The sequence below is a fragment of the Globicephala melas genome, chromosome 12, assembly GCF_963455315.2.
Source record: "Globicephala melas chromosome 12, mGloMel1.2, whole genome shotgun sequence".
Taxonomy (NCBI): Eukaryota; Metazoa; Chordata; class Mammalia; order Artiodactyla; family Delphinidae; genus Globicephala; species Globicephala melas.
This window is the reverse complement of record NC_083325.1, coordinates 7896061-7911032: the sequence shown is the minus strand read 5'-3', so window position 1 is coordinate 7911032 and position 14972 is coordinate 7896061. Positions and strand designations below refer to the sequence as shown.

Genomic DNA, 14972 nt, shown 5'->3' with positions numbered 1-14972 from the left:
TATCCCAGTTGGTCATGGTGTGCAATCCTTGTTATATGTTCTTGGATTTGGTTTGCTAGTGTTTTGTTGAGGATTTAATTTTTTTTTAAAACTTTTAACCTTTCTATGTACTTGTTTGAGGTCTTTGGATAAACTGCATAAAATTGAATTCTTACTAAACCAATTTGATAACACCTTTAAGAGTTTAAAGTTACTTACACATTGCTTGTGATTAATGATATATTTGATCTTATTTCAGCCATCCTGGTTTGTTTTTTATTTGTGCCAATTCTGCAATGCTTTGTTTCTATTTTTCCCCCTTCTTATCTTGGGTTAGAGTTTATACATGCTGTTTCTATTTTTTTTTAAGTGGTTTGACTTATACCTTGCATATACAAAGTCAATATTTAAAGTCCTGTAAAACAGTACAAGGACAGTAGTACTATTGTCTGGTATTTTGTTTTATAATCCCCCACTTCAGGTCAGTGACCTTTTACTTAAGGTTGGATGTTACTTGAAGGCATTACTTGTCAGGAATGAACCTGGGGGGAAAAAAGACACATACTTACTGGATTATCCATTGTTCTCTTAGGAATTTAAGAGAAGTGATTTTCTCTTTCAGACATATTAGTAGCTAATAAGTCTTAAAAAATGAAATGTTGGGATTAAAGTTTAAAATTTTAACTTTTTATTATAAAAATTTCAAGCACACAGAAAAGTTGAAGGAATAATATAAGGAACTCTTATATACGCATCACCTAGATTTAATCATTACCAGTATTTTGTCCTCATTTTTGCTTTATGTATTTTATTTTATAGACATCTTGACATTTTCTCTCTAAATGTTTCCTTATGTAACCATAATACCCTTATCCCACCTAGTGCAATTAACACAAATTCTCTTATATTTAATATCCAGTTCATATTTCAGATTTCCAACTCCACAATGGCTTTTCAAACCAGGTTGCAGAGGAGGTTCACCCTGCATTTCATTGTGGTGTAGCTCACAATGTTTAAAAGTCACACTTTCATTATAGGTATCTGCTAAAGTTATTCTTTTTTTTTTTTTCTGTGTAAGTCTTCTTTTCACGTTCTCACTCTGAACTTAGAATTTTCACAACTTGGTCATCTCAGCCTATTGGTAATTAGAATGGAGGGGAGTTATTAGAGAGACTTGTAAGTAGCAGTTGGCATTGTGTTGTTTGGTTTAAGAACAAAATTCTTTTGCAGGCCTACAAACTTGTCACTCCTGAATGATGACTGAAGTGCTAAATTATATTAGTTTACTCCCATTCAGGTTGGTATGAAACACGTAATCAGTTTTGTGAATTTTTTTTTTTTTTTTTGGCGGTACGCGGGCCTCTCACCTCTGCGGCCTCTCCCGCTGCGGAGCACAGGCTCCGGACGCGCAGGCTCAAGGGCCATGGCCCACGGGCCCAGCTGCTCCAAGGCATGTGGGATCCTCCTGGACCGGGACACGAACCCGCGTCCCCTGCATCGGCAGGCGGACTCCCAACCACTGCGCCACCAGGGAAGCCCTTGTGAAATTTTTTTGAGGCTAAATTCATATAACATAAAAGTAACCATTTTAAATGTACAATTCTGTGAGATTTAGTACATTCACGGTGTTGTTCAGTCTTCTCTGTCTAGTTTCAAAACATTTTCATCACCCCCAAAGGAGTTCCTATATCCATTAAGCAGTTACTTTCCCTTTCTGTCCTCTGAGCCCTTAGCAACCACTAATATACTGTCTTTTGATTTACCTATTCTGGATATTTCATATAAATGGAATCATACCATGTATAACCTTTTGTGTGTGGGTTCTTTCATCTTGCATGTTTTCGAGGTTCATCTATGTGCAGAATATATCAGTACTTCATTTTGTTTTTATGGCTGAATAATATTCCACTGTGTATATATACCACATAATGTTTATCCATTCATCTGATGATGGATGTTTCAGTTGTTTCCACCTTTTGGCTATTGTGAAAAGTGCTGCTATGAACATTTGTGTCTAGATGTTTGAGTACCAGTTTTCAGTTCTTTTGAGTATAGTATATATCTAGGAGTGGAAGTGGTAGATCATCCTATGTTTAACTTTTTGAGGAACCACCAAACTTTTCTACAGCAGCTGCACCATTTTACAGCACCACCAGAATGTACAAGGGTTCTGATTTCTTCATATCTTTGCCAACAATTCTGTTCCTTTTTTTTCCATTAATAGCCATCCTAGCGATTGTGAAGTGGTGTCTCATTGTCATTGTGATTGGCATTTCCCTGGTTACTAATGATGTTGAACATCTTTCTATGTATTCATTGGTCATTTGTATATCTTTGGACAAATGTCTGTGCAAGTCCTTTACTCATTTTTAAATTAGCTTGTTTCGCTTGAGTTTTAAGAGTTCTTTATATATTCAGGATACTTGATCCTTATAAGGTACATGATTTGTAAATATTTTCTCCCATTATGTGGGTTGTCTTTTCACCGTCTTGACATAGTATCATTTTTACAAAAGTTTTTAAATTTTGATGCAATCCAGCTGACCTAATTTTTGTTATTGTTGCTTGTGCTTTGGGTATTGTATCTAAAAATCTACTGTTAAGTCATGCCAGGGTGTGAAGATTCACCTATGTTTTCTTCTTAAGAGTTTTATTGTTTTAGCTCTAACATTTAGGTTATAACCCATTTTGAGTTAATTTTTGTAGATAGTGTGGGGTAGGGGTCCAAAACTTTATTCTTTTACGTGTGGAGATATAGTCCCAGCACCATTTGTTGAAGAGACTATTTCTTCCCCTATTGATCGGTTTTGGCACCACTGTCAAATCAATTGGCCATGGATGAATGGATTTATTTCTGGACAGTTTTATTCTTTTGATGTTTATGTTTATCCTTATACCAGTACCACATTGTTTTGGTTACTATAGTGTAAATTTTCTTAAATAAAAAATTTCAAACGTATATAGAATAGTTTAATGAACACACCTGTCCATCACCCAGTTTCAGATATTACTGATTCACAGATAACCTTGTTTCATCTGCATCCTACCCACTCTCGTCTTCCCTCTCCCCATTGTACTGAAACAACCCCAGACATTTGTAAATATTTCAGGGGGTTACATAATCAGTTATAAGAAAGATTTACATTTTAAATATGAATTTTAAAGAATGGTACGTTCCCATTCATTTGGAAAATTCACATACAAAGGATCCTTGTGTGTGTTAGGTAAATAAAATGTAGCTGTAGTTTTCTCTCAGTGGGATTTTTAAACTGATGTTTGAATTTATTGTTTCAGAAAATTCAATTTGGAAGTTTTACTACGATCAAAATATAGTAATTGTTATGGTGGTAGATGAGGTTTTTATTAAGCCTCAGTGATGAAACTGGTGAGCCTTTCTAATTGTATGAAAATTGTGGTTGCCATTCTAAAATAGGGCTTTTTCTTTAATAGTGCCTGTTAAGAATGTGTTACATTCCCTGCTGGTTGCTAGTTGTAAAAGGTAGGGAGGTGGGGACTTCCCTGATGGCGCAGTCGTTGGGAATCTGCCTGCCAGTGTAGGGGACACGGGTTCAAGCCCTGGTCTGGGAAGATCCCGTATGCTGTGGAGCGACTGGGCCCGTGTGCCACAACTACTGAGCCTGTGTGCCATGACTACTGAGGCCTAGAACTCGTGCTCCACAGCGGGAGAGGCCACTGCAATAAGAAGCCTGCGCACTGCAGTGAGGAGTAGCCCCCCCCACCCCCACCCCGCTCACCGTAACTAGAGAAATCCCATATGCAGCAACGAGGGCCCAGTGCAGCCAAAAATAAATAAATTTATTTTTTAAAATGGGAGGTGAATTGAGCACACAAAAAGGAGTTTTCTGTTCTCAAAGGAGCTTACGTTTTAATATAGCAAATAGGCATATGCACAGATAATACAGTGAGGAGATGAAGGGAGAATGTGAAGTTTAGGTTAAGTATGGGAGTGCTACCCTTGAGATTTCAAATTTGCCTCCTAAAGTTATTACATATGTCTTCCAGATCCCTTTGTAATTAAATCTGCCGTCAGGAGAGCAAGCCAGATTGGAAGGAATGGGAGTGTGCTGTATGTTTCTGTCTCTTGAGAAGCAAGGGTTGATGATGAAGAGTATCCAAGATCTTCAGTTGCTTAGCTAGTGCCTGCACACAGGTGCAGCCAGACCATTCTAATGATGATGTTGTTCAGCAAGTGAGAAGTACCCTCTCCTGAGCGTGGTTACCTGCATCAAAATTTTATTAATATTTGTTTGGTTATGCCAGGTGTTACAAAAGGAAATTAGGTGGGAAGAATCCTTTAACAGTGATTAAGGACCAGAGTTACTTTTACGGAATACAAAGACTATGAGTTCACTATCTGTTGAGTGCCGGAAGTGCTCAGTCTAATCAATTAATTTAGAACATAACTTGTGTCCTTAAGGTGTTAATTGAGAATGTTGACTTAAATTGTTAATATTGCTTATATATATATCTTCAGGCCCAAAACTAAGTATAAACTTACCTCCTAGGCAGTTATGAAACCCTAAATACACTTATATCAAACAGTAACAAATATAAAAATTTTTGAAGTTCAAACTTGCAGTATCGATGTGAATGATAGTGTTTTGTTGATTCTAAACCAGTGCTTCTCATATTTTAATGTGCATGTGATTCACCTGTGGGTCTTGTTGAAATGAGGATTTTGATGTAGTAAGTCTTGGGTGGGACCTAAGATTTTGCATTTCTAACGACGTGATACTAATGCTGCTTATCTTGGAATTATTCTTTTGAGTAGCAGGATCTAAATCACTATTTTATTGTGAAAGTATTGCCTCCTATAATGGACTTCTTTTGAGTTCAGCATGCATATACTAGTAAGAACTCAATTTTTCTAATCTTTTTCAGTATGAACTAATGATTTTCACCTTTGTTTTATAGCACCTTCTCTTGGCTAAAATGTTTAATTTACATATTAAGTCTGCTTCTGCTCTTTTTTGTCAATGTGAAACAACTTAGTGGAGGTTTGTAAACAAAAGCTTTGGTTGATATTCTATGACAGTGAACTGTGATAAAGTGTCTATCCATATGATTCATGGAATGTTCATCTTAAATCTTTATTATCATATTAAAATTAAAACAAATTAAACAGATAAAAGTTACTGGGGAGAATTTTCAGTCTTCTGAAATTACCCACAACCCTGCGTTTCCCCCTCCTAACCCATCTCACCTGCCCCCTTTGAGGGTACTCGTTCTGGTTTGACAAAGCTGCCCTGAACTGATTTTATAAACACATTGGAATCCATAAAAATGTGTGAACTTAGATTATATATATTTGGAGGTCTACAAGATGACGCTTATACTTGCTTTTGTATTCTTACCGCTTCAACTATGAGGTATTTAGAAAGTGGAGAATTAGGCTGAATTTTGTGGAAGGTGATAAGATACATTCTGTTTGCTTGCCTTGTACAATGCAGTATGGTTTCACATGCCTTTTAAAGATGTCAAGACCCAGTTCATAAGGAAGTTTTAAGCTCGGAGGGCTTTTTTTTTTTTTTTAAAGACATGATTGGGTACCTCTGAATTTATTAATGGGTTGTGGTGCTTAAGATAGAACTCCATTGAGGGAGTGGAGAGTGAGAACTGTTGGGTTCTGTGGTGCAAATGGTGAGAGCTAGTGAGGAGCAATGACTGCTGGGCTTTTCCCTCTTTCGTCTTGTTTTTCCTGTTTGTATATGTAACTGTTGTCAAGGAGTGCTGGGTAAGAAGAGATGGAGGTTGGAGGAAAAGAGATGCCAAAAGGCATCTTATGGAGAAGGCAGGACTAGATTTCCCTGTTTCCTTTATTGCTACTGGCACTGCTGGGATAGAGTTAGGAGTAAAGAATGGGATTCCTCCTTATGTTTTTCCTCTTGTTTGTTGTTATTGAGCCTGTTTCAGGGGAGGAGCGGAAACCAAAGTAAAGTGCAAAGAGTTAGATATCACCGTGTCTTCCCTCAGTACTTATAGATTACGAACAATTTTTTTGTTTTTTTTTTTGGTCAAATTGGGGGTGGGGAGAGAAGAAGGACTGGTGTGGTTTCTACTTCTGTAGGCCCTGGTATCCATTAGGAACAGAAGGAAATATGTGAGTGCTTCAGTTATTATTGTATCATAACAGGTCATCCCAAACTTAGTTCTTTAAAACAACAAAAATCATCGTCTCTCTTGGTTCTGAGGGTTGACTGAGCTCAGATTGGTCTTGCTTGGAGGTCTCCATGTGGTTGCAGGTAAATGATGACTGTGATGGAGTCATCTTAAAGGCTATCTCACTTGCACATCACTCACTTCTGGTGGTTGATAGTCGCTGTTGGTTGGCACGTCAGCTGGAACACCTATCCTTGGCCTCTCTATGTGGCCTGGACGTCCTCATTAGCTTGGCAGTGAATGTCTCAAGAGCCCGGAAGTACAAGGCCTGGGCTTAGAAACTGTAACATCATTTCTGCCATATTCTGTTGAGTAAACAGTCACACAGTCTCATATTTAAGGGGAGGGGCATAGACCCCCACCTCTCCGTGTCAGAGAAATTTTGAGCCAGGATGTAAGACCTCCTCAGAGGGTAAAAATAAAGAGACATTGGAGAAGAGGGGTTGGTAGGAGAGAATCCTAGGAAGCTTGGAGATTTTGAATTGTGGAATAATTTGGGAAAGGGTTGGATTTCCTATGTTCTTGTAGAACTTAAATCAGACAACTTTTTAGTGGAAAATGTCTGTCATTAATAAATAAAATTTGCCAGTTTGGAGTTGAGAGGAGATTTGCAAACAGGTTAATTTTTCTTTTACTTCTTTACAATGAACTTTTTTTTTGGTTATATTATGTGTATTTAAAAGGCTTTAGTGTATTGATCTCAAAGTGAAGTGTCTCATTTTTTATTTTTATGCATGATTTTTGATTATTCCAAAAAGCCAAGCACCAAAGTTGATCACATGCCTTTTACATACAATTAATAAAGAAATACCATGTTTTTAAAAGATTCCTTCACAGTAATGTCATTTTAGTTACATATTACAGTGTGTTAATAGAAATTAAGGTGTTATAAGAATATTATATGTTGATTCTTATTTTCATAACTTATAAAAATGGGTAAAATGACTTATATTAGGTATGTGTAATTTTAACCTTAACTGTTTTCAGTAAACTGATAAATCCATTCTGTAACTTCTCATCCGTTTTTATAGTATCCCTAGAAATTTAAATTCTCTTCTTTGAGGTGTAATTGACATAAAATACACAAAGTTAAAGTGTGGAGTTAATAAACTTTGATAAATTATACAGTTGTGCTTCTTTCACCACAATCATGATACTGAATATTTCCATTAACCCAAAAAGTTCCCTCATGACCCTTTGTAGGCAGTCCTTTCTGGCCAAAAATCACTGTAGCTTTTGTGTTTTGTGTGTGTGTGGGGTCACTGTAGTTTTCACTTTTCTAAAAATTCCTATAACTAGAATCATAGAGAATGTAGCCTTTATTGGCTGGCTGGGTGTCACGTGAGATAATCTCTTGAGATTCATCCATGTTGGTGTGTGTAACATCCTTTACTTTTATCATTGAGTAGTATCCTTTTGTGTGGGTAGATGGCAATTTGTTTATGAATTATCTGGTAGTTGGATATCTAGGGTTTTTTTCCCAGCTTCTTGTGATTATGAATAAAGCTGCTGTGAACATTTGAGTACAAGTCTTTGTGTGGACATATGTTTTCGTTTCTCTTAGGTAAATACCTGGGAGTGGGATTGCTGGGTCATATGGTAAGTGTGTATGTTTAACTTGAAGAAACTGCCAAACTGTCTTTTCCAAAGTGGCTGTGCCAGTTTTGCATTCTCTCTTGAGGTGTGTTCCAGTTGCTCCACATCCTCTCTCAACACTTAATATTATCAGCCCTTCATTTTAGTCATTCTGGTGGCTGTGTAGTGGCATCTCATTGTGATTTTGTTTACATTTCCTTATTAGCTAGTGTTACTGACCATCTTGTCATGTGTTTATTTCCCATCATTATATCTCATTTGGTTAAGTGTTGAAATCATTTGCCCATTTAAAAATTGTGTTCTTTAATGTTGGGTCATAGGAATTTTTTTATATATTATAGACAAATCTTTCATCAGATATATGTATTGCAAACATTTCTTTTTCTCAGTTTGAGGTTTGCCTTCTCCTTTAAACAGTGTTCAGTTTTGTTAATTAAACTTTTAAGATTATTATAGATTCACACGCAGTTGTAAGAATTAATACAGAGGGATTCCTGTGTCTTTTATTTGGTTTACTCTAATGATAACATCTTGTAAAACTGTACAGTATCACAACTTGGATATTGACACTGATATAGTTCACTGATCATATTCAGATTTTCCCAGTTTCACTTGCACTAGCACACGTGTATGTTTGTGTTTAGTGTTATACAGTATTATCACATGTGCAGATTTGTATATTCACTACCACAGTCAAAATACAGACCATCATTGCAAGGATCTCTCATGTTGTTCATTTGTAACCATAATCATCTCCTTTCTGTGCACCTCCTCTCACTAAACCCTAGTAACCATGAATCTTTTCTGTACTTATATGAATTTTTGAAAATAAAAAATTTTATAAGTGGAATCATATATGTATATAACCTCTGGGAATTGGCTTCTTTCCAGTCAGTCTGATTTTCTTGCGATCCGTCCAAGTTGTTGCATGTACCAATAGTTCATTCCATTTTATTGCTGAATAGTATTCCATGGAATGGGGATGAACCACAGTTTATTTAACCATTCACCCATTGTGAAGGACATGTGGGTTGTTTCCAGTTTTTGGCTGTTGCAAATGAAGCTGCTACAAGCATTTGTCTACAAGTTTCTGCATGAGATAAATTTTTTGTTACCCTGGGATAAATGTGCATGAGTGCAATTGCTGGGTCATATGGTAAGTACATTTTTAGTTTTCCAGGAAAATGATAGACTGTTTTCCAGAGTGGCTGTACCAGCTTACATTTTCACTAGCAATGTGTGCGTGATCCAGGTCCTCTTCATCTTCAGCAAACACTGGTTATTACCACTGTTGTTTGGGGAGAGGACATTCTGATGGTGTAGTGATATCCCATTGTGATTTTAATTTGCATTTTCCAAATGGCTATTGATGTGGAACATCCTTTATTTGCCATCTGTAAATACTATTTAGTGAAATGTCTTTTCATGCCTTTTGTCCATTTTCTAATTGGATTGTTTGGGTTTTTACTGATGTGTTTTGAGAGTTCTTTACATAGTCTAGATACTAGGTTTTTTTTCAGATATGTAGTTTGCAGATATTTTCTTCCACTTTGTGGCTTGTTTTTTTAAATTCCCTTCATATGGTCTTTTGCACAGCAAATATTCTAAATTTTGATGAAGTCTAGTTTTTTTGGGGGGGTGGGTTGTACTTTTAATTTCAAATCATAACTCCTTGCTTAGTGCAAAGAACTAATAAGTGGGTTCAACAAGGTTGCTGTATACCAGATCAACATAAAAAAATTCAGTCACATTTTGTATATTAGAAATGAGTATGTAGAAACAGAAATTAAAAATACCACTTCAGATTACTTTAAAAATTAAATACGAATTTTGTGAAAATCGCAAAACACTGATGAAAGAAATCAAAGAAGATCTAAATAAATGGAGAAATATGGTGTTCATGGATTGGAAAACTCAACATAATAAAGATGTTGGTTTTCTTTAAATTCACATACAGCTAATGCAGTTACTATTAAAATTACAGCAAGACGGACTTCCCTGGTTGCGCAGTGGTTAAGAATCCACCTGCCAATGCAGGGGACATGGGTTCGAGCCCTGGTCCGGGAAGTTCCCACATGCCGCGGAGCAGCTAAGCCTGTGTGCCACAGCTGCTGAGCCCGTGTGCTGCAACTACTGAAGCCCACGTACCTAGAGCCCGTGCTCTGCAGCAAGAGAAGCCATGGCAATGAGAAGCCCATGGACCACAATGAAGAGTGGCCCCCACTCACCACAACTAGAGAAAGCCCGTGCACAGCAACAAAGACCCAACACAGCCAAAAATTAAAAAAAAATAATATTAAAAAAATTACAGCAAGATTCTTTTTGTAAATTCACACAAGAATATTCCAAATTTTATTTGAAAAGTTTGAAGGAATTAATAATAGATAAAACAATTCTGAAAAAGAAGAATAAAAGCAATCACTCTGATTTCAAGACTTTTTGTGTAGCTACCTTAATCATGACAGTTTATTAGTGTCAGAGGGAAAGACATAAATCAATAGAGCAGAATAGAGGACTTAGAAATAGCCCCATACAAGTATAGCCAAGTGGATTTTGACAAAGGTGCAAAAGCAATTTTATGTATATAGGATGGATAGTTGAAATGTTGCTGGAGCAGTTGGATAACCATAGGCAAAAGATCAAAATACAAAACATTAAAATACCCAACTTTTGGAATATAACATAGTTAAAAATCTTCAGGACCTATGAGTTGGTGCAGAGTTCTTTTTCATGACACCAAAAGCATAAAGAAAAAACTTGATAAATGGTACCTCATGAAAATTCAAAATTTTTGCTCTGGTTAAAAAACCCTGTTAAGTGGATGAAAAGACAAGCTACAAATTGGAAGAAAGTATATGTAAACCACATATCTGACTGATGACTCATAAAGGGCATATAAAGAGTTCTCAAAACTCAACATTAAAAGAAAATCAATCCAATTAGAAAAGGGTAAAAGATATGAAGACACATTTCACGGAATGTATATGTATGGCAAAGTAGACCAAAAAATGTTTAACTTCACTAGCCTTTAAGGAAATGCAAAGGAAGACCTTGATAGCACCACACATCTATTAGAACAGCTTAAAGGAAAAGTAGCCATAATGCTAAATACCGGCTGGATGTGGAAAAATACTAAATACTGGATGTGGAAAAAATACACATCTCCATTCATTGTTGTTGTGAATATTAAATGGTGAAGCCACTTTAGAAAGTAGTTTGGCTGTTTCTTAAAAAAACTACATATGCAATATTTTTAATAGCTTCATTTAAAAAAAATTAATTTTTATTTCTGGCTGCATTGGGTCTTTGTTGCTGTGCATGGGCTTTCTCTAGTTGCGGCAAGCAGGGGCTACTGTTTGTTGCGGTGCATCGGCTTCTCACTGCGGTGGCTTCTCTTGCTGTGGAGCCACGGGCTCTAGGCGTGTGGGCTTCAGTAGTTGTGATGTGCGGGCTCTAGAGCACAGGCTCAGTAGTTGTGGCACACGGGCTTAGTTGCTCCGTGGCATGTGGGATCTTTTCGGAGCAGGGATCAAACCCATGTCCCCTGCATTGGCAGGCGGATTTTTAACAACTGCGCCACCAGGGAAGTCCCAATAGCTTCACTGTTTAAAGGCCATTAAGTTATAACATTTTTTCTGTCCTGATGATGGAGGAATGTGGCCTGTGAAAACACTGAGTTGAATACCATAGAAAATTGCCTTTTATTTCTGGAAGTCTGCAGTAAGTTTAGAATAAAGGATTGGGGCTGGAAGGGCAAATATTAGTAAGAATACTGTAGCTTTGATAAAGGAAAAATGATCTGCAGAAAGATGTACCTACATAAAAATACTCTTACACATTCCTTAAAGGTTTTAAAGCTTTCATTATCAGCATGACTGGATTGTAGATTTGACTCTTGGTTTACTGAAATCTTTAAGCTGTAGTATGTAATGGGTAGGTAGAAAAGTAGGGCTGAAATGTAGGTAGAGTATAAAAGTCTCAAGTTAAATAACTGATGTTATGTGTCACTTTCATGAACTTTTGTAATATGGTTGACATTTTAGGACATTCTCTTGAATCAGGGGTAGGAAGTTCAGTACACATTGAAAGAACACTTTAGAAACCATGGTAGGTAAGACTGTTAAGCATGTTGTTATATCATTGATATATTTTGTAGCTGTGTCAAATAATTTTCAGAAACTTGATTACTGTATTTCCCATTTTCTAGGAAGTCAGTACAATCTTGGTGTCAGATTTGGGCTTGAGTTCCTGGTATGTAACTTTCTAGCTGGATGCCTTTTATAAAGTATCATCATCTTTAAGCTTAATTTAATAGAGTTGTTTTGAGGATTAAATGACATACAGTATGTCTAATAATTGGTCAGCACAATTCCTGATAAACAGTAAGCACTCCGAAGCTGTTAATTTCTATTACTAGCCAGAAGAGCTTTTCAAACTCAGCAGCATACAGATGTAGTCCAATGTTTTGTTATTCTGGAGATGTTTGTTAATGAATACTGTGGCAGTATAGCAAATCACAGACTATTTTTATGAGGTGAATAGAGTCAGATGAGGACTGGCAAGTTTTTGGAGGTGAGGTGCCAAGCATCGATCATTAACTACCTTCCCTTGTCACCCTGTCTCGGAATCTGCTGTAGTGTGGTATATTGGCAGAGCTGCCTTTGGAGATGGTACTGGTTAATCTCATGCTGCTGGGCCGGATGGTTGATGCTGGGCCAGACTAAGGTTTCTGTTACCTGATGAGACCTGAGAATTATCCTTGATTCTTCCCTCCCCCTTTCTATATACAACCAGTTGGTCATTTGTGTTGCTGATCGATCTCCTTAGTATTTATCTGACTCATATATCTTCATCTTGCCTGCCACTGCTGCAAGTCAGATGTGTGTTTGTCATCCCAATTAGCTAGAAAAGCTTCCTACCTTTTCCTGCTGCTTGACTAGTTGGGATTCTGCCCTATCATTTATACCAGAGGTAGCTTTCTGAAATGCAAATTTGATTATGCCAGCAGGGTTACTGTCTTTGACTTCGGAATCAGAACTTCCTGGGTTCAAATCCCATCTCTGCCTTGTGTGATCCTGGACAAGTTCTCTGTGCCTCAGTTTCTTCATTTATAAAGAAAGAAAAACCATTCAAATCTGACCTGGAAAGATTGCTAAAAATACGCTGCCTAGCTCCGACCCCCAGTTTCTGGTTCCCTAGATCTTGAGTGGGCTCAAGAAATCAGTAACCTACAAAAAGCTTCTCAGTTGATTCAGATACCTTTTAATGAGTCCTCCTGAGGCACCATACATGTATTACCTTTAGGTTTTTGTGCTCATTGTGTCTGATATATGCACTCTCTTTGCCTGGTTAACTCCTTTTTCTCCTTCAGTAACTTGGGTCTAGGTTTCTCCTCTGCTAGGAAGTGTCTGACTTTCTCATTCTGGATTTGGTGCTTTGGGAAGTCACCACCAGTACAGTGGTTCAGTGTTCTATGATCCCCTTTAAATACACTGTCTAAAATGTAGGACAAAAGGGAACACATTTCAATTCTGGTCACCTGTAAAAGCATTAAATTCCTTTAATTCATGGCATTTAGCATTTTGCAATTTCTGGTTTTTTACTCGTTTGCTCTCTCTCTCTCTCTGTCTCTTCTGTGAAGCTCCTTGAGGATAAATTCTGTGTCCTCCGTGTCTTGTTACATAATCTTTATGTTTATCATACTAGGAATTATCTTTATTGAAGTGAAGCATCTTCACAACAAGGCATCCACCAGTGGAGGCTCTGTTGCGTGAGGTCTTTGTTTTCTGATTGTATCATTTATTTGAATTCATACACCTTTTCTACTTGTACATCTCAGACTGACCTCCTTTGTTTTCTGTAGGTTTTAACTGGAACTTAGTTTGGTTTATTACTCCAAGTAATATTGGTAGATGGAGGACATTGTGGGATGGAACCAGAAATGAAACCAGGAATGTAAAAGATTGTGACCAGGTTTGGTTCTGGATTTTGGGGTATTTTATTTACTGAATCATTCCTAATTTATTTAGATTTGGATGTGTGGTGATGTTTTGCTGAAAGCATTCAAACTTTGTGCATCTTGTTTTCCCTTTGGTAAAATGAGAGACTAGATGAAAGTCCCTTTCAGCTCTAAAATTTTTGCTATTCCAAGTAAAAATGCAAAGGTTTCCAAAGATTTAGGTGTTATTGATAATCAAATAATAAGAATCTTTTTCTCTTTTAACTTTTCTTCATTTTATAAATAATTCCATTCAGACACTCAACAAAAAAAACTTTGGTATCAACAAAAGTGAATTTCCTTTTCTTTTCCTTTCTTTCTTCTTTTTTCTTTTTTAGGGTTACTTGAATACAAGCATGAATTTCCTTTTCTTGATTACCTAGATTTTCTTCCTGGAGCTGTTCATTATAACTCTTTCTGGGTTTGAGTGTAACTCAAACTTTATTGAAGCAGATACAGAGAGGCTTATGAGTAGTTATAACTCAAGTGTTGTCATGAAAGAACTTGCCAAGTGATTTTTCTCAGTGGGCTGCTAATGCATGAAAAAGGCTAAAGTGAAAAAAAAAATTCTCTGTAAGTGAATGTGACAGATTATTTTGCTCTGGAGTAACATTTAGGTCTTCTGTGTTTTCATTTAAGTGCCAAGGATGACATTGATCTCGATGCCTTGGCTGCAGAAATAGAAGGAGCTGGTGCTGCTAAGGAACAGGAACCTCAAAAGGCAAAGGGGAAAAAGAAAAAGGAGAAAAAAAAGCAAGATTTTGAGTAAGTATATTTTAAATATATTTGATTTTTATTAGCTTTCGTACTAGATTTACTTATTAAACTAATTCAGTACCTCAAAATATATTTTAATCCATTTCTAGTGAAGATGATATCCTGAAAGAACTGGAAGAATTGTCTTGGGAAGCTCAAGGCATCAAAGCTGACAGAGAAACTGCTACAGCAAAGGTGAAATACAGATTGTTGTTACCTGTTTATGCTTCTTTGTAGCTCCAGTTTTAGGGACTGCTTTTGGAAACCTTTGAGCAACATATATGTGTTAGTTAAAAGTTTCCATAAAATTTGATGCCAAAGGGGGAAAACAGTTTTTAGGGAATCAGTAATGCATTTTAAAACCTTTCACAAATATAAAGATGCTTTATTTGGGAATCTAAAGGTATTTTGTGATATGTTGTCTATTTATAAAATTGGTACATTTGGAAATATAACATTTCCC

The 14972-nt window shown here is 36.7% G+C and overlaps 1 protein-coding gene across 7 annotated transcripts in view; it reads left to right on the top strand.

Moving 5' to 3' along the window:
• EIF5B (eukaryotic translation initiation factor 5B) overlaps positions 1-14972 on the top strand; it is a 68365-nt gene that overhangs the window by 8138 nt on the left and 45255 nt on the right. For 4 of the 7 annotated variants that reach the window (XM_030838810.3, XM_030838815.3, XM_060309375.2 and 1 more), the window contains 3 exons: positions 7724-7758; positions 14393-14518; positions 14620-14704. In XM_030838810.3, the coding sequence (XP_030694670.1) occupies positions 7724-7758; positions 14393-14518; positions 14620-14704 (246 nt within the window). Of the gene's footprint in view, positions 1-7723; positions 7759-11844; positions 11863-11962; positions 12007-14392; positions 14519-14619; positions 14705-14972 lie in introns of those variants that run through there. The other 3 variants (XM_030838812.3, XM_060309376.2, XM_030838813.3) reach the window with 3 other exon arrangements.